The 22176-nt window shown below is 42.3% G+C and overlaps 1 protein-coding gene across 2 annotated transcripts in view; it reads right to left on the bottom strand.

Moving 5' to 3' along the window:
• Window positions 1-1437: 1437 nt before the first annotated feature.
• The window catches only part of mrrf (mitochondrial ribosome recycling factor), a 28786-nt gene continuing 8047 nt past the window's right edge, over window positions 1438-22176 (bottom strand). Inside the window, exons 5-8 of one of the 2 annotated variants that reach the window (XM_080874193.1) lie at window positions 16654-16772; window positions 4463-4554; window positions 3000-3159; window positions 1438-2216 (exon numbers count right to left, since the gene is read on the bottom strand). In XM_080874193.1, the coding sequence (XP_080730319.1) occupies window positions 2139-2216; window positions 3000-3159; window positions 4463-4554; window positions 16654-16772 (449 nt within the window). In that variant the 3' untranslated portion in view covers window positions 1438-2138. The remainder of the gene's footprint in view (window positions 2217-2999; window positions 3160-4462; window positions 4555-16653; window positions 16773-22176) is intronic. The other variant, XM_080874192.1, reaches the window with a different exon arrangement.

The following is a 22176-nucleotide window of genomic DNA, read 5'->3' as shown; positions in this document are numbered from 1 at the left end:
CATCAACAGGGCTGTTAGGGTGCAACAGTTGCAAATAGCTTAGCACCTACAGGCTAACTGTATGTTAGCAAACTTCACATTTTCTACTTATATCAGTCATAAAGGTTGTTCATGGATTTTAACTCCTCTGCTGTAGAAATTATTCTTATTTCAGTTGGTTTTGGTCCTTGTTCTTGAAAACCTGGTTTTAATAGTCAACACTTTTAAAAAACTTTTTATTTCAGTAAAATGACATTTTTATAAAGGGCGTTGTGAGTAAAAGCAGTGATTTTTGGGTGTGTGTCTGGTTATCTTTTCCTCTGCACACCAGCCTGGGATAAAAGCCTCGGCTATCAAATCAAACGTTTACTGAACTAATTTAGACTTGTATATTTTTGTGAGGAATCGCCAAAGGACACACCAAAGACACAAAGACAAACCTCCGCCGCTCTCGCTCGCACACGAGCGCAGTCTCAAGCACATGCACGCACGTCAAAAGGCGGTGCTAGTAGTAGTAGTAAACATTTGAAAGGAACAGGGGTAATTCACTTGATAAATGTCAACCAAAATGAAGCTATCAGCTGAAAGCAATTTCCTTGTGCTTGCCTGTGTTCTGTGCCAGGAACTTGGGAGATTTTCACCCCTCCATCGATCATGAAGCCTCTGTTTTAGGCCAAGGTACACAATGCCCTCAAATTGCTGACATATGGACCTAGAATCACCACGAAAACCTGCCATTTCCACCCCACCCCTCCTCTGTCCTAACCCAGCCACTCCTCTGCTAAACTCTTGTTTATCCAGTGACTCTGGACTGTTTAGGCCATTAAAGAAAAGCCATTGAAGGAGACAGAGCAAATATAACAACATAAAAAAGTCACAACCTCTAACCAGAAACACAGCGTGGCTACCAAATACCAAAGAGAAATGTGGTTTGTTACGGTTTCTCAATTCATTTTTAATAAGTCTGAAGGCACTCTGATTAAAATGTAATTAGCTGATGCAAAATTGGAGCTCTGTGGTCTCCAATCAACTGTGTAGCTGTAGGACCAAGTGTGTGGGCAAACTTAAAATAAAACCTGTCTGACTTGTGGGCCGCCTGTGACCAGTAGCGGAAGAAGCAAAACAAATCACGATAAAGACGATGACACCGACCACATAATGGCTGTAAACAGCACATACATGAAAGCAGGGTTTGTGTGTGTGAGTGTCGCTGGGTTTCTCATTCAAACATATGTTGGTTTCAACAGCTATTGCGCTACAGTTCCTGAGTGCAGCTATTTCAAGGCAAAGGCCAAGTGCACAACATTAAAAGCCTTCTCCTAATGGACAATTGTGGTGCCAGGGCCTAGGGGTCTGTGCGCAGGAAAAGTCCATTATCACTCCAACTAATGGAGGAGGGAGCGACTTCAAACATAAAGTGGAGAAAATGAAAAGAAAACAAGAGAGAACAAGATGACGCACATGGTACAAAGCAGCGTTTCTTTAATGGACTCCATCAATAACGTTACGTTCCCAACTTTATTGTGTTTAAAAAAGAGAGTAGCCATATTATCAATCCTCAACATGGACAGAAATTAAAGCCCCCTTTTTCCCCCCCTCAAGTGCATTTTTAACAGACTTGGAATCAATGTGAAACAAATGTTTGGCAGCATCTTAATGGCATCTGTTCGGTCGACTCCTACGTCTCTGGAACAAACTCGCTCTCGCTCTTGCCACCAAGACAAACCCGCAGCCAGTTTACATTGAGACGGGTGCGCTTGCTTTTATATAAACAGACAGGCCCTGTGGCAAAGGGTTTGATTAGGAGGAGGCCCACAAATCCCATTAAAAGTCCATTCGTTGCTTTCTCGCTGTTTGTTTGAAGACAGGAAGAGTAACAAGGGAGGAGGGAGGTGACGGGTAGTCTGTTGTCGTTTTTGTACCAGTTTTTGTTTATGCAGATATCACGACGCAGCAAAAAAAAAAAAGAAAAAGAAAAAGGTGGTCTTACCCAGTGATGTGGGCAGGAACAAGAGCCCAAGATGTGGTTTGAACAAAAACTACCTCCCCAACATGATCCAGTCACTGTCTATTAACAAGATGAAAAAAAAAAGGAGGATATGTTGCTGCTTTTCAGTGTGTCCTCTGTTTCACAGTGACACAAATAACAAGTTCCACAGTCAGCCTAACAGCTCCTTGGTCTTGGCTGCAAGCTGCTTGTCGATGTCTGCTGCAATGTTGTCTGCCATCTGCTGAATCTGTGTAGGCAGAGAGAGGGGAGGAAAAAAACAAAAGTAATGAAAGTTAACGCTTCAGAGAGCAGAGGTCTAATAAGAGGTGGCGTGAAACAGCTCCAGAAAAGGATGAGGGTGAGCGGAGGTGAGCTCCATTCGGGTGGAGGCTAGTTTCTCATTTTGAATGTAGTTTTCAAATAAAGAAAATACGATCAATAGTTAACTTATCAGTGAAGTGGACTCACTACACTTTTCCTTATTTTCTGTAATATGTGCTCTTATGACAGTGCATGCTGATCAAGCTCAAAGAGAGCTGACATCCTATGGTCGTCTCACCAGCTCCTGCTGGTCAAACCTGTTTGCAAGGGGCAGCCAATCAGGCAAATGTTTCTTAAAGTGGGAGGAGCTAAAACTGCTTGAATTGGATAGAAGATGAACTGAGAGGCTTCACCATGTCCCCGTATAAAATAAAACTTTTTGTAACTTTGCGATGATAAAGTTATCATTTGTCATCAGCTGTATCCTTTCAGTGTTCATGTTTTGATTGCAACAGCTGGTAAACTCTAACTAGGCACTTCAGTTTGGTGGGGGGGGGGGTTTGGAGGGAAAACCTCAGAGCAACACATTTCTGATGAGTTTTTCAAATATATTTTCTTAGAGTTTTGTGCAGCACAACAAAAGTGACTTCTGGTCGTGCTGCATTCAGGGAAACATATCTGACAGAGGAAAAACTATTTGATCTTTTCCTCACCTCAAGCTATACTTTTTTTTTTTTTTAAAAATCTCAGGGAATCCCTCGTCTCCTACCTGTTTTTCTACGAGTCGTATTGTGTCTTCTGAGTGTGCTTCCTTTGCTTTTTTGACCTGTGTGACAGCATTAGAGCGCACTCTCCTCAGTGAGTCTTTAGCCTTGTTGCCGAGCTGTTTGGCTACCTTGGCCAGGTTCTCCCTGTGCTCCCGAGTCACTCTGCAGGGAAACGGGAAAAATGTCAGAAATGAGAGGCAAAACAAAAAAACGAGAGTACAAAAAAATATAGAATTCAAAGTTACAGGGAAAAAAAAGGGAGATGGTCTAAATACTGAAATGAGACTTCTTGCTGCATGCCAGCAGCTTTGACATCACTTTTGGCGTATGCTGCCATCTGCAAGCACAAACCGCCTGTTATGCATCTGTATTTACCATGTTTATTTAAGACGAGATGAAGTCTAATACCAGCTCGGTTTGACCGCATTTAAGCACGAGCTAGGAAGTAATTACTGTGTTTTGTAGAGTACGGTAAGAAGGTTTTATTAAAAATATCCTGGAAACGACAACATTTCAGTAAGAGACACTAACAAGCAGTCACAACTTTGTGTGGCACGAGCAAATACACTCTGAAAAACAAAATAATGAAAACTAAGGTCCTCACTTGTGCAGATGGGGACGCTAAGTGCTTATAAGCATGACGTCTGATCCTCTTAGCTCTGACTTGCAGCAACCACCAAACAATCTTCCTCAGACCTTAGAGCAGAGCCGAAACATCCGTCATCCTAACAACTTTGCATTCGCTCTGCATTTGTTAATCACTTAGAAAGTCCTACTTCCCATTTCACTCTCCCTCCTTGTCCTTAATTGGCTTTTTTTCCCCTTGTTTTTTGCCTCAGGGACTATTTGCAAACAATCCAAGTGCGCCGTCTATTTACTGCAAACAATACGGCCTAATTACCGATTCCAGGGCCAATCAAGAAGCGCCTTCTCTTTGGAAATGCAAATGTAGGCTTGGAGCGTGCCGAGACTGATTGCAGGGGGAAAAGCAGTCTGACTCTCGTGTCCCTCCTCTGCCAGAATAACACCTGCTGCTCCATGCGCACACACACACTCATGATAATGCATGCACATAACCACAAGACAGCATTCATGCACTGAGACGCACGTGCACGTGTGTATATGTAAAAAAACATACTTTATATACACAGGCAGAGCGGTTTAGTGAGTGAGTGACTGATTGTTTTGTGTCGGGTTGTTTGATTTGGCCGGGGGAAAGAGAAAGAGACTGGCCCAACCCTCACGTCGTCACACCGGGGGTCTCTATACATGTACAGGCAAAAGTCAATAAACCTGTCAGTTTAGAGCACGGAGACGAGTGGAGGAGGAAAATAGAGGAATACCAAAAGAAAAATAAAGGTGAATGAGAAAAAAAAGAAGTGAAAGACAGAAAGTGCTAAAGGGAGCAAAAATGTTTTCTGGCCTCCGGCGTGTTTGTCTGCGAGTGCGTCAAAGAGAGACTCACTTGGGAACGGGCACCTTGATGATCGTCCCGTCCACCTCTGGGTTTAAGTTCATGCTGCTCTCTCTGAGGGCACGGGTGGCCGCTGCTGTAGCCTGGGGGCACATGCACACAGACACACACACACTGGAGTGAATAAAAAGCAAATCTACAAGTGCAGGTAGTGGCTTAGCTCCAGCTGGCAATCATTAAGGTGTTGTGTGTGGTGTGTATATGGTGTGTGTGTGTGTGTGTCAGGGAAATCCCATGTAGTGTGGAATTGCCTCGGGCCACTGTCAACACTCGGCCCCGTGGGACAGGACTGAGAGGTTGCAGGGCAGGGTGGTGACTCCTGGTGACCCCACAGGAGAGTCTGCTTGTGGATGATAGATCAACACACACAAACTTTGTGAGTTTGTGCTCAGTTGTACTTGAAGGTTTTCTGGTAGAATCATTACCACATTATTGTTATTATTATTATTATTATTAATAAAAGTTATTTATACTTTGTTCGCCTGTGTATATGGGGGGTGTATTTATGCATTGTTGTTTTATTACAATGACAAACATGTATATATTTATTCACCTTAATAAACAGTAAATGCAAACATGTTTTACATATGTACATGACACAGACAGGAGCTATAAGATTATGAATTACAGATGTGAAAGACTCATGAAGCATGAACTACACAAGTTATATTGAAGTATATGTAGAATGATTACTGTGTATAATTTCCCCCCCCGCTTCGGATACACAAAACAAACACTCCTCCCTTAACACTTGTTATCCTGTTGCCCTTTACGAGTCCTTACCAAGAAAATAGGAAGTGCTCAACTCTGCTCAGATCAGCAGGATGCTGTGTTTGTTGCAGGGCGCCCTCTGGTGGACAAACTATGCAACATGAACACTCACAGCATGGTTGAAGGGTGTTTCTCTCATTTTTACTTTTATGAATGCAGATACTGATATCAGCCTGCAGCTATATCAGTCACAGTCTAGAAGTAAGACCCAACCAATGGATCGTTTTTTTTTTTTTTATAATAATACAACATCCAACTACTGTTAGCTGCATCTCTATGGTAACCGTTGAATCCTTAAACAACAGCTTGGGATCTGTCTTGAATTTATCAAGATTTATTAATTTCCCCCCAGACTGGAGCTGTCATCATTATAATGAATTAAGATTGGGGGAGATTAAAAGGAGAGCGCTGTGTGGACACTGGTTGAAGAGGCAGCAGTGCTGCATAGAGATAGAACAACAGGATCAGAGAAACTACTGGACCACAAACACACAACAACAACAGTTACGCGAGAAGCTGGATTTTGGTCTTTTTCCCAGAACTAAGAAATACACTTAAAACTCAAAATGACATATTAAGACATGTTTACATGTGTAAAACTGAGACATTATCTACCAAGTGAAGCTTAAGTTAAGCAATGACTGCATAGGACCATAAAGCTACAGTTAAAAGAGTGCATAGACACAATGGAGAGGAACAAAGCCACACTCCTCAAGCTAGCGCAACAGCCTCATAACTCAGTTTGCAAAGCGAGCAAATGTGCAATGCATGTGGAGAAAAGAAAAAGAAAAAAGATTTCCTCCTCTTACTTCAACCGTCACTAACCCATCCTGCTTTCTCAACAGCTCCTTCTGGCCTCATCCACTGGGGGAAAGAAATGGCAGCAACATTAAAGGAATTTATTTGTGTGCATTAAATTAATTCAAGGGGTTTCTTTTCTTTTGTTAAAGTCATTCGGGAAACAGGCCTGCAGTTGCACTCTTTGAGCGAGGGGTGATAGATTCATCCCATACCTATGTTTGATTGTTCTCAGCATCAAATTCATCACCATTTCCCCTCTCTGACGACCACTCCGGTGGTTACTAAAACCCGAGTGGAATTTCTCTGTGAAGGCTGGGCAGGTTCTGGTTAATATGTTGGAAAGGAAGAGAAATTACACTGAAGTTTCACATCAAACGCTCACGACTTGGTTCAAAGCAAATAGGCGAAGGGAGAGGAATGTGTGTGTGTGTGTCTAAAAAAAAATTTAATGCTTAAACATGGACACACACACACACCAAATTGCCTCCGGATCCGAGCGTAGTGGTTAGATGTTGTTCTCTGTATCGTCCCAGCCTGCTCTTAATGAATGAATGGAAAACAATGGCAGGGCCTCTGTAGTTCCTGGTAATGCATAGGCATCATTATAAGCCTGTTAGCTCTGAGTACTGACGACTCACCTCTGTGTGGTACATGGGTAACACGGGACATGACAGGGTAGCGTGCGTGTGGATGAGTGTGTCCGTCAGTGTGTGTGTGGTCTGTGGTTTCTAGGGTTTCTGGGAAGGAAAAAAAAGAGACTCCGGATTCAGGTGGAAAACTGACTTCACAGATTTGAGGTGTTGATAAATACTTGGATTTGCATGTTGTTTGTATGCTGTGGTTTCACCTGGAGAACAAATGAGGGAAACCACAGCCCTCAGGTGACTGGCTGTGGAAATAGAAGGTGCAGGAAGATATTTAAAAACAGGTTTTTGTTTGGCAAGTTGTACTGGAAAAAAAAGAAAAGGAAAAGAAAAGCTCTTGGATGTCGTGTGCAAAGACGCTTCTTTTAACTTTTTTTACTGAGACAGATTTTTATCGTTTGCCTTCACTGCCTCTTCTACCCATTTTATATATAGAAGAAAAGATGCAGGCTGTATCTGCTGTCATCATAGCCAGTGTACAGTCACTTTACTTAGGACCTGCTAATGCCCCCAATTAAGGAATCTCTGTTTTACAGAGATGAGAGCAATGAATTATTCTGCCACAGTCACATTAACCTCCTAGGACCTGGCGTCCACATATGTGGACTAGAGATGGCACGATACCACTTTTTTATGTCCGATACCGATACCGATATCATAAATTTGGATATCTGCCGATACCGATATGAATCCGATATAGTGTTTTTTAATCAACAAAACTGTTTTTTAAAATATCTTGCTGCATTTTGCAAGTCTGCAAGTTCATACTCAAGTTTAAAACAACAACTACACTAAAGCTATTCTGTTATACCTGTATCCAAAAAAAATATTTCATAGTTCAGCAATACTGATCAATCTAATAAACTTAAACCTACACCATCCTCCCTATTCTGGTATTTTAAAGAGTACTTAGTGTAAATATTAAGCAATCTAACTAATAGGGTTCCAACTCCCAGCAACAACAAAAATAAATAAATAAAAAATAGGGAACCACCCCTCACGCTCCACCTCATGATGCTTAATCGACGTAATCAACCTTAATTTGATGCAGTGTGAAAAAAAATGCACAGAAATCAATTATTTTTCAAGAAATATTAAATAGATTCAACATCTTTCTTCAACAAAATTGCAGACTGCACAGATGGTACCTTCCCAAAGGAAAAAGTACTATAGCTTACTAGGGTATATATATATATATATATATATATATATATATATATATATATATATATATATATATATATATTAGACTTAATAGTTACTATATACAGTAATGGACTTCTATTCATTTTGCATCAAATTAAAACTTTGGCTGTCAGATAATTATTTATTAAAAGCTAGACATTTTAAATGAGAATAAGAAAGAAAAGTATGTCTTTGTGCCCCTTTTCCCTGTTAATGCCCTATCGGCCCCCCTGGCTAAACTTTGCTAGATCCGCCCCTGCACAGTTACCAGCCGTCAGCTACGTAGAAAAAGATCCTTGAGTAGAAAGTAATATTAAATACATTCTAACAACAGCTGATCAAGCTTAAACGTGCTGCAGTTGTTCAGCCGCTGGTTTCCTCTTTCTGGTGCAAAGTGGGCCAAAAGCAAACAAGAGAGACGTACTCCCGACAGAAAAGCCGATCAGCTGATCGTTAAGCAGTTTCATGATTGAAGTAGCAGCAAGAAGAGGCAGTCGTTTGTTAAGCTTAACGCAGGAATGCTTTACAAACATTCAGAGATGGACTTACACACTTGCTTTACTTCTCTCGGGGATAACTTTGTCGGAGATGAAATGCCGGGTTGCTAGCGAAGCTCCACATGCTATCCAGACCACCGACAGGTCCCGCATGCCACAGCTGCTCTATCACGTGATGCATACTGCTCCGACGTGCTAACGTTCTGAGGTGAGTTACGGCGTGTTGCAAGTTTTGTGAGGTGCTTTCGTGATATTTAATGGATCGGATTACTTTTTTTTTTTTTTTTTTTTTTTGGCCTGTCCCGTTTGGCTCTTTTGCCATCAGAATTGTTGTCTAAAGGCAAAGAAAGATGCCCAACGGATTTACTTTACCAAACTGACCATCCCAGCCTTGCCGTAATGGTCCATTTGATTCACCTTTTATTGTTTATTTTATTTTCACTTACTGAATACGGGACAGACTTGACTGGGGGAAAGAAGGGGAGAAAGAAAGAGGGAAAGAGAAACAGCTGAGAAGAGGGACGGGGGAGAAGGGCAAAAGACAAAAACCAACAGAACGGGCAGAGAAAAAAAATGCATATATCAATCACCTGGATCACCTGCTGAGAAAAAAAAGAAAGCAAGCAGAAGAGAACAAGAGTAATAGAATAAACAACATCACAATGATATATGGGAATATGACAGTAAATACTAAATGTTAAACATTATTGTGCAGCACATAAGATCAACAGAACACAGTGTGCTTTGAGGTAGGAGCCAAAAAGGGTGTAGTTTGTGGGTGTGATCACCCGTGTGTACACCTGTGAGCATGGACGCGCTTGTTTTTTGTTTTTTTAAAAGGTTCCTTCATGTAATAATCTGCTAGAGGGTGTGGGGGGGCCACAGCCCCGTCCTCCAGGGCGTGAAGCAGGTGTGGAGGAGATCAAAACTCCAGACATCCAGAGGCCCCCAGAACACAAGAGACCAAGGAAGACCAACAGAGGGGCAGCTGCGCCACTGTCCCGGAAAGAGCTGAGGAGAGTCCCAGATGAGGGCTCACTCAGCAGCCGCGGAGCAGAAGCCAGGGGGAGTTGCAGTGACGCGCCCGTGAGCTCCGCCGGCAGCCAGCTGTGCCTGAGTGACCGAGCCCCAGGCCGAGAGGCCGGGGGCACCCCACCTCCGAAGTGGCCCGAGCGAGCCCCAGGCTCCAGGCCCCGATAAGCGGCCGCCAAGGAGTGAGCCGGTGTGTACCTGGACGCCCATCCCCGGACACAAAGAACCACCAACGCACCGATGTCTGAGGGGGTCCGCCACTGGCAGGGGAAGTGGTGGTAGGGGGAGATAGGCCTCCAAACCTTGGAGGGCCTGAGATGTCCCCAGAGAGGTGGCGCCTGACACCCAACCTGACATATAGACACAGACATACAGGCACACACAGATACAAACATCCATTCCCACCCTCATGCTCTCATATGCACTTACTCCACACTCAACCAACGTGGAGACAGACATAAAGAGACGTTGTACACACGATCACACTCCCCAAGCGTACTCTACAAACCGGGTCTGGGTGCAGTTCCCCCCTCCAGGGGCGAGGGCACCTAGACCCGGTGGTGTTTCCCTTTTCCCTGCGGTGGGGGGAGGCAGACCGCCCCGACTCCGCAGCAGCAGGAAGGCTCCACACTCCAGACCGCAGTCGGACGGCCAACTCCTCCTCCTAGCCCCCCTGCTCCAGCAGGTCGCAGAGAACGGGGGTGAGAGAAGACTCCAAACCTCCCTCCACCCGCTCATTGTAATGTTGATGCATGTGTGTTCTAAGGTGCATTTAAAACCCAGGAGGGCATGGAGCTACCTGCCAGAGAGCAGCAGGTAAGCGCATGGTCCCTCCTGCTAGCCCTCAATGTCTACGTGTATTTAAAATTGAGAGGTGGGCAACGATGCCAGGGGTGGGGTGTACACCCTGATGGTACTTTGGACTCCGTGTATCGTGCCCACCCCCAAGATCCTATATGTATGTGTAATGAGAGTGTGAGTAATGTGAATGTCTAAGTTGTGGGATAAAATTGAGGCAGAGGCAGCCAGAAGGGGACAGAGGGGGGGGGGGGGGGGGGGGGGTAGCCTCCTCTGCACCCTGGTGACATACCCCTACTCCAAGGCCCTGCATGTGTGGGTGGTTGTGGTGGAGCGGGAAGAGGGAGGCAGCTGGAGATGGGGAGGGAAGGAAGGGAGGGGCAAGTGACCCCTCCCTGGGGCCAGCTCCCCCGCTGACCCCAGTAGGCACCCCCATACTCCGCGACCTGCCAGGGAAAGGGGGCCCAGGCCCATCCAGACCGGGCCCAGTGCAGCAGCGCCGCCCGGCCCCACAGAGCCCGGGACAGTCCACCCAACCCCACCACAGAGAAAACTGCACCCACCCCACCATCCACTCATCTTCCAGACTACATAAGACAATAAACACCCAGGCTGAGATCTTCCTCCACCTCTCCTGTATCTCCCCCTCCTGCAGAGGCAGCTCCTGAGGAGAGGAAAGCTCCTGCAAGATGTGACAATCTCCCCCACCAGTTGAAGAGCCCCCCAGGTGGCTCGACGCACCGGCGGCACCCTGCTCCAGGGCTGGGCCCCCATGCACCCACCCGCCCACAACCCCGGCAACACACCAACCAGGACCCAAGCCCCCGAGGCCCAGTCCGGGTCCCAGCCCAGAGACGGAGCGCCCCCAGAACCTCACGCCCATCCCGGACCCACCCAGGGCCAGCCAGGCTACCAGGTCAGTAGCCTGATTACATTTTTTATTTTTCTCCGATATCCGATCCAGTAATTTAGGTCAGTATCGGACCGATACCGATACATAATATCGGATCAGTCCATCTCTAATGTGGACATCACATTTTGGGTTATTTAGACCAAAATCCTCAATTTTGCTCTACAAGGGCCTGATATCCACTTACGAGGACATTAAATTGCCACTGTTCTATTGAAATTTTAAACGAATATCCTCATGTGTGGCTCTTATTTTTCTTAGAAACAATAATTAGGTTAAAAAAACCCTGGTAATTCTTTGTTTTTACATTCATCAGGTCCCAATCAGCCCAAATATCAAAGAGAAATTACAAATGCATGCCATTGAAGAGTTCGGATCTTAGGAGGTTAATGTTCAGGAACATTTCTGTAGCCAACATAGCACAACAGCAAGCTGTGCAGTTTGTCCACACACTGCATAACCAGACACTTTTAACGACAGACTGCATATAAAATATTTTTGGTGTTTTTGGGGCCGCAAGTGACCATATTTGAAAAGGTAGAGTGCTAATTTATAAGCTAATTATTATTAAAGCCTGATTATTACCCATTGTGGTTCAATCACACTTATTTACAGAGTAAAAATAGTATGGCGGCCTCTTCCAAACCTCCTAGGAAAAGAATTAATGGTTGCCCGGTGATTGCAATGAGGTTTTTGCTGCTGCTGGAGACTGACTCCTAGTAGTTGGGGTGACCAACTGGTTACCCATGTTTTGAGGGTGTTGCTCATCCACCTGAGCAAGGACTGAGAGATTTATTAAGGTTTGCAAATAACTGCAGACTGATCTGAGTCAGTCTGCAGCGGTGAGTGCAACTTGTCTGCCACAGGAAACTCGACTCAATATATTCTGGTTATATTCCTACATAGAAGCAAGGTTGCTGAGTGTCTTGTTGCAGTTAAATTGCTGTTCTAAAGCAAACGTGGCACGATCTGTGGAGGGATTTCTGAATGAGTATTATTCTGATGAGGTTGAATCTGAATGTAAATGCTAATATGAATTTCTATGTATACAGACAGCAACAAAATCTTCTACAAACAACAACAGATTTGTGATTTTCACTGATTGATCCCAATCCCTGTGTTATCAAACACAGATTACACATGATTGTCGACTGGCCCTGTTCAATCGGAGACTGACAGCAGACTGACTCCATCACTTGACTGTCCTCCGCTTTGAAGACAACTTACTGCGAGTCGTCGGAGGCCTGGTCCCTGTCTTCACAGGAAACATGACTGTGAGTTCGTTGCTGTGACAGCGTACTACGGCTTCCCCCTTCGTGTGACTGTAGCATGAAAAAGCTGTGTAAAGTTGAGTGACTCACACTCTACTCGTCATCATTCAGCCCTGTTTTAATGAACACTCCGTCTGAGAATCTTCGGATTAGTCACACCTGTGTTTACTACTACTAATCTGTGTCAACATGGCTTCTGTGAAACACTGACAAGGACCGTTTTACGGCATTATAAGTGCTTTTACGTTTCATTCATAATGTCATTTAAGTATTTTTTTGCCAATATAGTTGCATAACTGTGTTGTTGGCACATTTTTTGCATTAATTGTGGCTAAACGATAAAAGTTTAACCATTCTTAACTTATCCTCCACGGTCATTTCTCAGCTTAAAGTACACTTTCTATTATAAGCAGCATCCATTAGTTCTGTCTCAACTGCCCTCGACCACAAAAAGTACAAAACACGGAGGTAGGCTGCGTACAAACTCAAGTTATGTCACAGCGACGCAACGAAGGCAGTCCAAACATGCAATTGGAAGAATGCGTCAGGTGGATCCTTCGCAGTCCATCCAGATTCACTGCACATTGGTTAATGTAGAGTATTTTTGGAGAAAAGAAAATGACGGTGCAAGTGAACAGTACAGGAATACAGTTTTAAAAGTATGTGCTGGGTTTTATCTCAGTCAAACATCCAACAGTTCAAAACGTTAAAATAACAAAGAATGTTAAAATGTTCAATTCTGACAACGTTTCAGCCAACTTATGTGACATGCAGCTCAGGTCCTGCATGCTTTTAAAGCCTTTACATTAAAACCAAAGAAGTATGTAGCTTCTGTGTGATGCTTGTGGTCACAGACAGACACCCGGTCCTAAAGAAGTCTATGGGAAAATGACCTTTAACCCTGACCTCTATAAACACTTTCCTGCTGAGATTATTCACTCAAGCACCCATTTCAGGTGATATTTTAGTCATTCTACGTAAGAAGGATTACCCAGGATATGCTCATTTACTAACCTCTGATTGACAAGTCATTAGCGATGAGCACTAGACCTGCGAGTCTTAACACCAATACTTGTGTCCTTCACACAAACAAAGTCAAGGAAAATTCCTAACAACAAAACAAATACAGTCTATTACAGATAACTGTAAAACTAGAAAACCAGCAGCACCATGACAGGATGTTAACACTTTTGGAGGGAGAAAAAAAAAACAACCACCTGAAAGATGAAGATTGTTTAGAGGGGTCTTGTTTAGAGACACGGTGGAAGGGAAATGCTTGAGGGAGCAGCTCAGGAATACTGGAGCTCAACGAGTAGAAGGAGTCTCTCTGGGAGGCTCAATGTAAACCTTAAAAAGAGAAAAAAAAAGGAGACTTGGATGCCAAACTGTAGCACTCTGGAGAGTCTGACAAAGGAGATGGCAGAGAGAGAGAAAAACTGGAGAAGGAGATGAAGGCTGTGGAGGAACAAAATAAACTGTAGGAAGAAAGAAAGTGCTGGATGAGGAAAAGGAAGAAGTTAAGGTGGCAATCAAAAAACTGAAAGAGGAGGGAAAAAAACAACTGAAGAAGGTAAAGAAAGACGTGACAGAAGCAAATAGGAAATATGACAAGAGAGAGAGAAAGATGAAAAGACCGAAGCTGAAAGGGGCCAAGAAAAGACTTAATGAAAAGCACAGGCAACCGTGGGAAGACAAGAAAGAATTGGAGGAAGTGCAAAAGGCAGTGCAAGAGTGGCTGAGAGAAGCAGAAAAAGAAAAATAAACTTGGTGAGGAAAAACAAGTTGTGGAGGACACAAAACAAGTATTAAAAGGAAGTGCAGAAGGAAACCGAGGGCAAAAAAGTGAACTGGATACAGTCAAACAAGAAATGGAAGATACAAGAAAAAAAGGATAGGCAGTGATGGAAAGAAAGTGGAGGAGGTGAGGAAGAACCTGAAGGAGACCAATATGGAGACTGAAAATTGGACCAGATGTGAGGAAAGACAGAAAAGGATGAGAGGAAGCAGCTGAAACACAAAAAATGCAGATAGGACGGTGAAGTAAACTCCTCTTCCTTGCCACTTTCTCTTTATTGGCTCCAAGCTCCCTCCGTCTCCTTCATCCTCATCGTCTCCCTCCATCAGCCTTCTACTTTACTGCCTCTTCCTCTCAGGTATGCACAGCGGTCCAGTGACTAACATTATGTTACATGTAGTTTTCCAGGTAAACTCCATCCCAGTAGAAAACAGTAGAATTGTAAACCAGTATAAATAATAATTTTTTAAAAAATGAATCAAAAGAAAATAAATGCATTTTTATTAAAAATCATTGAAAGTTCATGCGTGTGTCGGTGTCTCTTAATAAACAGAATACAGTAATTAGACCTCAGCATGGCTGCTGGTTGCTGGGAAAACACTGGTGGTTATGATTCAAGAAGGACTAAAGCGGATTGTTTGTACGAGTTTCTGTTGTTCCCAACCTTCCACTATGAAAAACACCAACTTATGATATTGTCTGATGATGTCACTGTGATGACTTAACTGAAAAAAAATAGACTGTCGGGAAGTTTAGTTTTACTTTATTTTTACGATCTTAGACATAACTCCTGAGAATTGAGTCATTCTTTTTTCATAAGTGCCCGAATTTCAGAGCGGTGTTTTCCGCAGGTTGATAATATGGTGGCTGTGGGTGGCGTGGGCAGAGTTTCTCTAAACACCTCATAGGCATTCCGAGTGACTGAAATGGGCCTTTAGAACAAACTATTACCAGAATCAGCCCATCCTTACTTTTCACTCCACCTCTCTCAGGTCTGTTTGAGAGTTCAGACCTGGTATAAGGGCTTAAACTCAGACTAAGAGTTTAAATTTAGTTTAAGAATCACCCTCAAATAAAGCAAACTGTTTAAAGAAGTGAAATCATTTATTTCCTGTTGTGTGCTTCCAGATTATACCAACACCGCTGGGCTTGGTTTTTTTAGTTTTTCCTCCACATAAATGACATTTTGGCATCCATCCAAAGGGGTTTAAACCAGAGCCAAATGGAAAACAAATACATGTTAATTTGGGTTTATTTACACAGGCAAAATAGTCAATTTTATTAATGAAATAGTCCTAAACAGTAAGAAATTGCACACATTTCTGTGTCTCTGTAGTGAAACCGGTGACCGTGCTTTATTGCTGTGCACAGCCAATCCCCCAAAGGCCCATAATGAGCCAGGAAAACCCTGGTTATGCATATTTCCGTATTGTATCCTGTCTGAAGCACTTTTCCTCATTCATACATATGTGGAGATATTTTCATTGCAACATTTTCAGATCATTTTTTTCTTGTTTGTCATTTCAAATCAAATCAAATCAAATCACTTTTTATTGTCACATCACATGTGCAGGCACACTGGCACAGCACATGCGAGTGAAATTCTTGTGTGCGAGCCCCACAAGCAACAGAGATGTGCAAACACAACAACACAAACGAGCAAAATACAAGAGAATAATACAAGAAGAAAAATTTGCAAGAATAAAGGACTGTGCACATATTTCCGTTCAATATTTAATGAGATCAAAGAAAATGTAGCAGACAGCAGAAAAAGTTGAGCATATCGGTCATTAGCGTCTCTGGATATATGACTGTATAGTGACACATGCAAGCACATTCAGCTTTTCCAGACCACCAGAAAGTCTGGCCACCAAAAAACGTGAAAATCTACAAAGCAAAGGAGGCAGCGAAAAGAAGCAAAAAAAGAAAAATAATCCATTCCTTCCTAACCTGGGGGTAAAATGAGGTCATTTCCTATTCTGTGACAACTCACACTAAGACATATCCGCGCTGCAGTACACACATACAGACTTTTGTTGCTATCTTTCACCCCAGAACAAAGGGCTCCCCGAGTGATCAATCAATTAGCATCTGAGACACAGCATAGTGAGAGAGAGAGGTAGGTCAGGTTTCATTTACAGAGTGATGTGAGATTCGAGTTCTGGTCTGGCTTACTTTTCCTTCTGTGAGGAGGACCATCTATCTGTCTGTGCGTCTGATTATTTTTACAAAGCTTAGTTACTGCGCGCTTGTCCATATGAGACAAACTGATACCGGTAGGAAGAAATCATAGCTGTGTGTGCTCTGTTTGACTGTGTGTGTGTGTGCTCTGTTTGACTGTGTGTGTGTGTGCTCTGTTTGACTGTGTGTGTGTGTGTTCTGTTTGACTGTGTGTGTGTGTGTGTGTGTGTGTGTGTGTGTGTGTGTGTGTGTGTGTGTGTGTGTGTGTGTGTGTGTGAGAGAGAGTGATCGTCTTACTTCAGGGAAGCTGCTCATGTTGACCATAATGAGCTGAGGTGACTTCATGGAGATCTGGCCCAGCTGCTTGAGAGGGAACTTCCCATCTTGAGTCGTCACCACAATGTGATCCAGAGCTCCTAAACAAATACAGGTCATTGGTCAATGCCAGTGTTTACTTTCTTCATTTATTTACCTTCATGGACAGTTTAGGCATCATTGTTCTCACTGTGTGCACTGTAGCATCCCGATTTTTCCTTTGTATTCGTATCACAGGATTAACCGTTCTACTGTAAGGCAGATTTAACTTATACATTTAATGTACTTTAATTCTTTTTCTCTTACTGTTGTTTTTAATTATGAAATCCATCTTTCAGAAAGATATGATATGCATTGACCCCAGAATTATAATTATAGATTCATTCTCATTTTCTTTACATTTTTCTTTGAAGGAACCAGACTTTTTTTTTTTTTTTAAGTAGTATTAAGTAGTAGTTCTCCAGGCACTCTGAAGGTCTTTCAGAGTGTCTCTTTGGACATTGGCTGTTTTTTTCCATTTTTGAAGACCATAGAATCAATTTTAAAATGTATTTTAAGGCATTTTGTTACTAGCAGAAACACATAATTTGTATAGTTGGGGGGAAAAAAAAAAAGCCAAATGTAACATAGTTTGATGGGAATGAAATAATAGTTTAGCACCAACAAGGTAATTCCCAAAGAGCTCTTTGCGAAAAACTTGGCAAATCATGGTTAGGAAATCATGGTTAGGAGAGAGGTACAACAGTCAGCATCCACAGCCATCTTTAAAACACGGCGGAGGCTCGGTCACAGTCTGGGGACGCATTTAAGTGAGTTGTGTTGGCAGAATCGTCTCAAAATTGCTCCAGCAGCACCTGGAAAGTATCCGATTGGCAGTTATTCATTTATCAGCAATGCCAATGATCCCAAACACGCTGTTAATGCAGTAAAAGCATACCTGGATAGAAAAATATACAATTGAATATTGGTCGTGGACTGGCCTCCCCAATGCCTGGGCCTCAACAGTGTGGGATCATTTTGATACAGAACAAAAGGCAGCCAACATTCAAAGATGAGCTTTGAATTAAACTCAAATGAAATGTCTTAAATGTTGTATTTCCATGTATATTTCAACATGTTTGAGTGAATAACTGCACTCGTTTCCCCATTTTTATAGTAAAATATAAAGAAACGGAGGCTGGCTCAAGACTTTTGCACAGCACTGTAGTTGGACATGTTTTAATAACTCATTTCTACGCACACATGCATTCATATTCACATGCATGCTTATGGCTGTCCTCTTTTCAAAACAGTAACCTAATTATCGCCTCTCTGTGACGCATTTAGAGGAAAGCTGTAAATTGTAGCTTTAAAATCAGGTGAAAGCAAATCAAAAAAAAAAAAAAAAAAAAAAGCAGCAGTTACCACCACGAAACAGCCCAGTTGATTACTAACAGAACAGTAACTGTATTTCTGGTTAAAGCCAGGTTAATCATTCATTCTTGCTTCACAGATGGAGGGAAATCTATCTTTAATCACTCCATAAATCAGAAAATACTTTCAAGAGCCATAAAAAAAAAAATCAAGTCTTTTACAAACAAAGTAAAATTTGTCTCTTAAAGATATATTATCAAATGGTTTCTGTAAAAGCCTTCAAAATATAAACAGAGAGGAAAATAAGAGTTTGTTAGCGCTCCTAAATTGGAAGATTTCAAGCTATGAGTATGAAAAAAGATCTCTTTTTGATCGGGTCTTCTAAAATCCTGTACTGTAACATTCGATTTGTCAATTTTAAACCAGCATTTGTATTGCAGTGATTTGCACATTTGCTTAACAAGTGAATGATTCCCAGTCTGATCCATGGAGGAGGCAAACAACGCCTTTGGGCTTGTCTCAGGAGATAAAAGAAAATCTACCAAATCAAACATGCGGAGCGATGCTACGGCGACTACTTACGAGTAACAAAGCAGCTGCAAGTAGCTTTATATCACTTTGAAAATCAATCAGAGGCTTTTTTTCATTACAACCTTTCTGAAAATATATGTATGATAATACAGATGGAGTATTTTATCATTAGATATTAACTACTCTGGAAGAACGACCAAAAGACCAGTTTTGGTCCCAAATGTGTATTTTGGAGCTTAAGCTATGGAAGCAAAATAGCTCAAATTGAAAAATAAAAATGGTCTGACTATAGAGTTTCACCCTGTGTGTTAACACCAGCACTGGCACATAGTTAATAAGATGTTGCTATGGTGTAATGGAATAGATGTGGGGAAAAATCATTTAGTCCTTTGGACAGATTAACAGATAGACAGAGGAACGTGCAATAGCACAGTAAAAAAATATTCATTTTGAGACCACTGTCAGACTCTTAAAAGTTTCCATGATCTATTGTCTCCCCTCTTTGTCAACACTGAACGAAACTAATGCATGTTTACCAACACAAGCTGACTTCTGTCCCTCCCTCCCTCTCTGCATCCACCCACTCCTCTCCATCCTCCATCTGGCTAACCTCAGACGCGCTTGTTTCCTTCTTCTCCACCTCTGCCTTACATCACTCCCTCCCGGCTCACCCGGTGGGGGGCTGCGCTAGTGGTGTGTGATTGTGGAAATGTGAGGTGAACCGAAGGTGAGCCAGTGGTGTAGTTTTCTCTAAAAGATCAATTTATCATATGATTTCAAGGGTTAAAAGAGAGAGACATATCCAATCAAAAAGTAAGATACAGCTGCAAGGAATTAAAAATAAAAGGTTGGTATGATGTGATAACATGGATATCAGCTGACACGCTGCCTACTTTGCTGCCAATTATACAGTCTCCCTTTTTTACTTTGCTCATGCCCATATCTCTGCCTGTCTGACTTTGGTACCTGCACCTTCACAACGAGCACCAGCACATCTGCAAGTACTTTAAGCAGGCAGGCCGGCAGACAGTCGGTCATTGCTACAAAGATGGATGGTGAGAGGGGGTGGCAGCTGGTTGAGATATCGGATGAAATTTGGCTAAAATGCTCTTTATTTTTTAAACACGTTGAGTTTTTAACGATACCAAAAACAGATTTTAAGCTGTATGCTGCGTCTGGGTGTTGGTGTAATCAGGATACGTACCACATTAATTTGCACTTTTTCCCTCTGCGTCTTGTCATGTCAAATTCTCCTTTTAAAAAGGTGCTGTAAAAATTTATATCAGTTCCCATCTCCTTCGCCTATCTCAGCGAGTGTTTGTCTGAACCGTTGCAAACTTGCTGGCTGTAATGTCGTTCACCCGAGTAAGCCCAGTGCTCAGTTTGAGGTTGTTTGGATGAGCAGTTCTCGCCTTTTGGTAGTTCTCCCTTTCCTGGAGTGACTGCTGCCTGCTCCAGTCAGTTTTTTGAGGAAAGGGGTACTGTGCAAAAGTCTTGAGCCACCTCTCATGGCTTTATATTTTGCTTCCAAGAAGCCAGACTTTATTGTAATTCTTATAAAAGTGATCTTGATCAATAGTTCTCATTTTCTTTGAACAATGACTCATTTTCAGTCCAGTCTTTGCACCCCATTTTTTTGTAATTATTTAAGTCACTTAACACTGTCCTAAGAATCGTTCAAGGATGAACGCCCAACCTAACAAAACACCAATTTTAAATGCACTTTTTTGCTGAAATGAAATTTGCACCAATTTATATTTTTGCACCAACGAGGTGATTACCAAAGAGTTACTAACTGAAAACCTGTCATATATTGGCATGGAGCGCTGTGCAGTGTATGCCAAATTACAGTAGAACAGGAATGAATCCATTCTTAGCAACAGTTCTTAATGGGATGCAAATCCAAGTGGAAATTTTTCAAATTATCATCAGTATGTATGAAGGAGATCAAGACTAGGCTACAACAGTGAGTGTTTACAGGCATCTATAAAATACAGTGGAGTCTCTGTCATCTTCTGATTGACAGTGGTTCATTTTTCACCATAACGATGATTCCAAGCATGCTTTCACTGCAGTAAAAGCACATCTGCACAGAAAACACACTGGAACACTGAGTCATGGATTGCCTCCCCAGAGTTCAGACCTCAATATTACTGAAGCAGCTTGGGGTCGCATTGACAGAGAACATAATAAAAGGCAGCCAACAACCAAAGAAGAGCTCTGAATGTCCTACAAGTAGCCTGGAGAACTATTCCTGAGGACTACATAAAGACATTCTTAGAAAGTGTGACTCAGAGAGTTCAGGCTGTGTTGAAGAATAAAGATGATTACATCAAATACTGACTTTCAAACTTGTACAAACTGACTTTGGATTTGCAAGTCTCCAATTTTCCTAGCAAATTAACAAAACGAGGGGCGGCTTAAAACTTCTGAACAATAGTGTAAATGGTTTTTGTTTCACATAACAGCAAAGCTGTGGAGTAATAATACTGCATCTGTGTGTGCTGACCGGTGTTCTCGTTTACACGTGAAAAGCTTTACTTCTGCTCAGATTGTTGAGGACAAAATGTTGCACTGATTTGAATCCAATGAAAGGCAGCACTATGATTTTGTGTAAGTGCTCTGACCTGTGCCCGGTTGTGTCTGATTATAAGTGTCCTTGTTAGAAGAAATTTACAAATATAGGTGCTGTCGAGAAATGCCAACAGCACAAAAAGGGCGATTACCAACATAACCATTTTCTGACGCGCTACAAACACTAAATATGTTGGATTAGTGCTTCTTTTTTTTTTTGCGCTGTCCTAAATCATACATCGGCTTCTTAGTCATGAAAACTTTGAGACCTCCAGTCCAAACCTAAACTAAACTAAACTCTGGGGTTTTCCTGCATATAAAATTCTGTTCTATTGACCTTCTTCCAAAAGAAAATCACCAGGGCTGTGATAAATTAATACTTCAGACGTTTCTTTTTAAAGTGGTTTTATTTTATTTACTCCAGGATAAATATGCTTTTCTTTATCAAATGGCCAGGGGTAAAAGGAAAATGTATATAGCTCTGTTAAGTAAGACTCATTACCGTATGTGGACTGATGTGCTTTTGTGTGTAGTCTCAGCACAGAGCCGCGTTTTCAGCCAGGAAAAACTCGGTAAACCTAATTCTAAAGTTTCCCTAAAACCAAGTCTTCACCCTCAAACAGGCTTTTGAAGGAGTGTGAAAAAAAGGAGGCAGGCCAAAACACTCTTTTACAAAAACCTGTAAAAATTTCATAAATCTGACGTCCAAAACCAGTTCTCACAAAGACAGCTGGACATGTTTTTATTCAGTTTAATTTCTGCAGATCCACGCTCCGAACCAGCTCAATCACACACACACATGCATCCAATGAGTGCATCCTCATAGCCGTGCTCTTTCCAAAACGGTAATTTAATGATTTCCTACATGTGATGTGAGCAGCGGGTGTCCACATGCATTGCAGCTTGGGCGGATTACAATTACCGCAATGAGAGTATATGCTGATTAAAAGCTTAAGAAATGGCGATATCCATGTTTCAGCTTGTTGTTTTTACCCGTCTGCGAGAAACAAGAATGTGAAGTCTACTTTAAACAATGTTTTCTTGGAC

The sequence above is a fragment of the Rhamphochromis sp. 'chilingali' genome (genome assembly GCF_963969265.1).
Source record: "Rhamphochromis sp. 'chilingali' genome assembly, chromosome: 2".
Taxonomy (NCBI): Eukaryota; Metazoa; Chordata; class Actinopteri; order Cichliformes; family Cichlidae; genus Rhamphochromis; species Rhamphochromis sp. 'chilingali'.
This window is presented reverse-complemented; position numbering and strand designations above follow the sequence as displayed.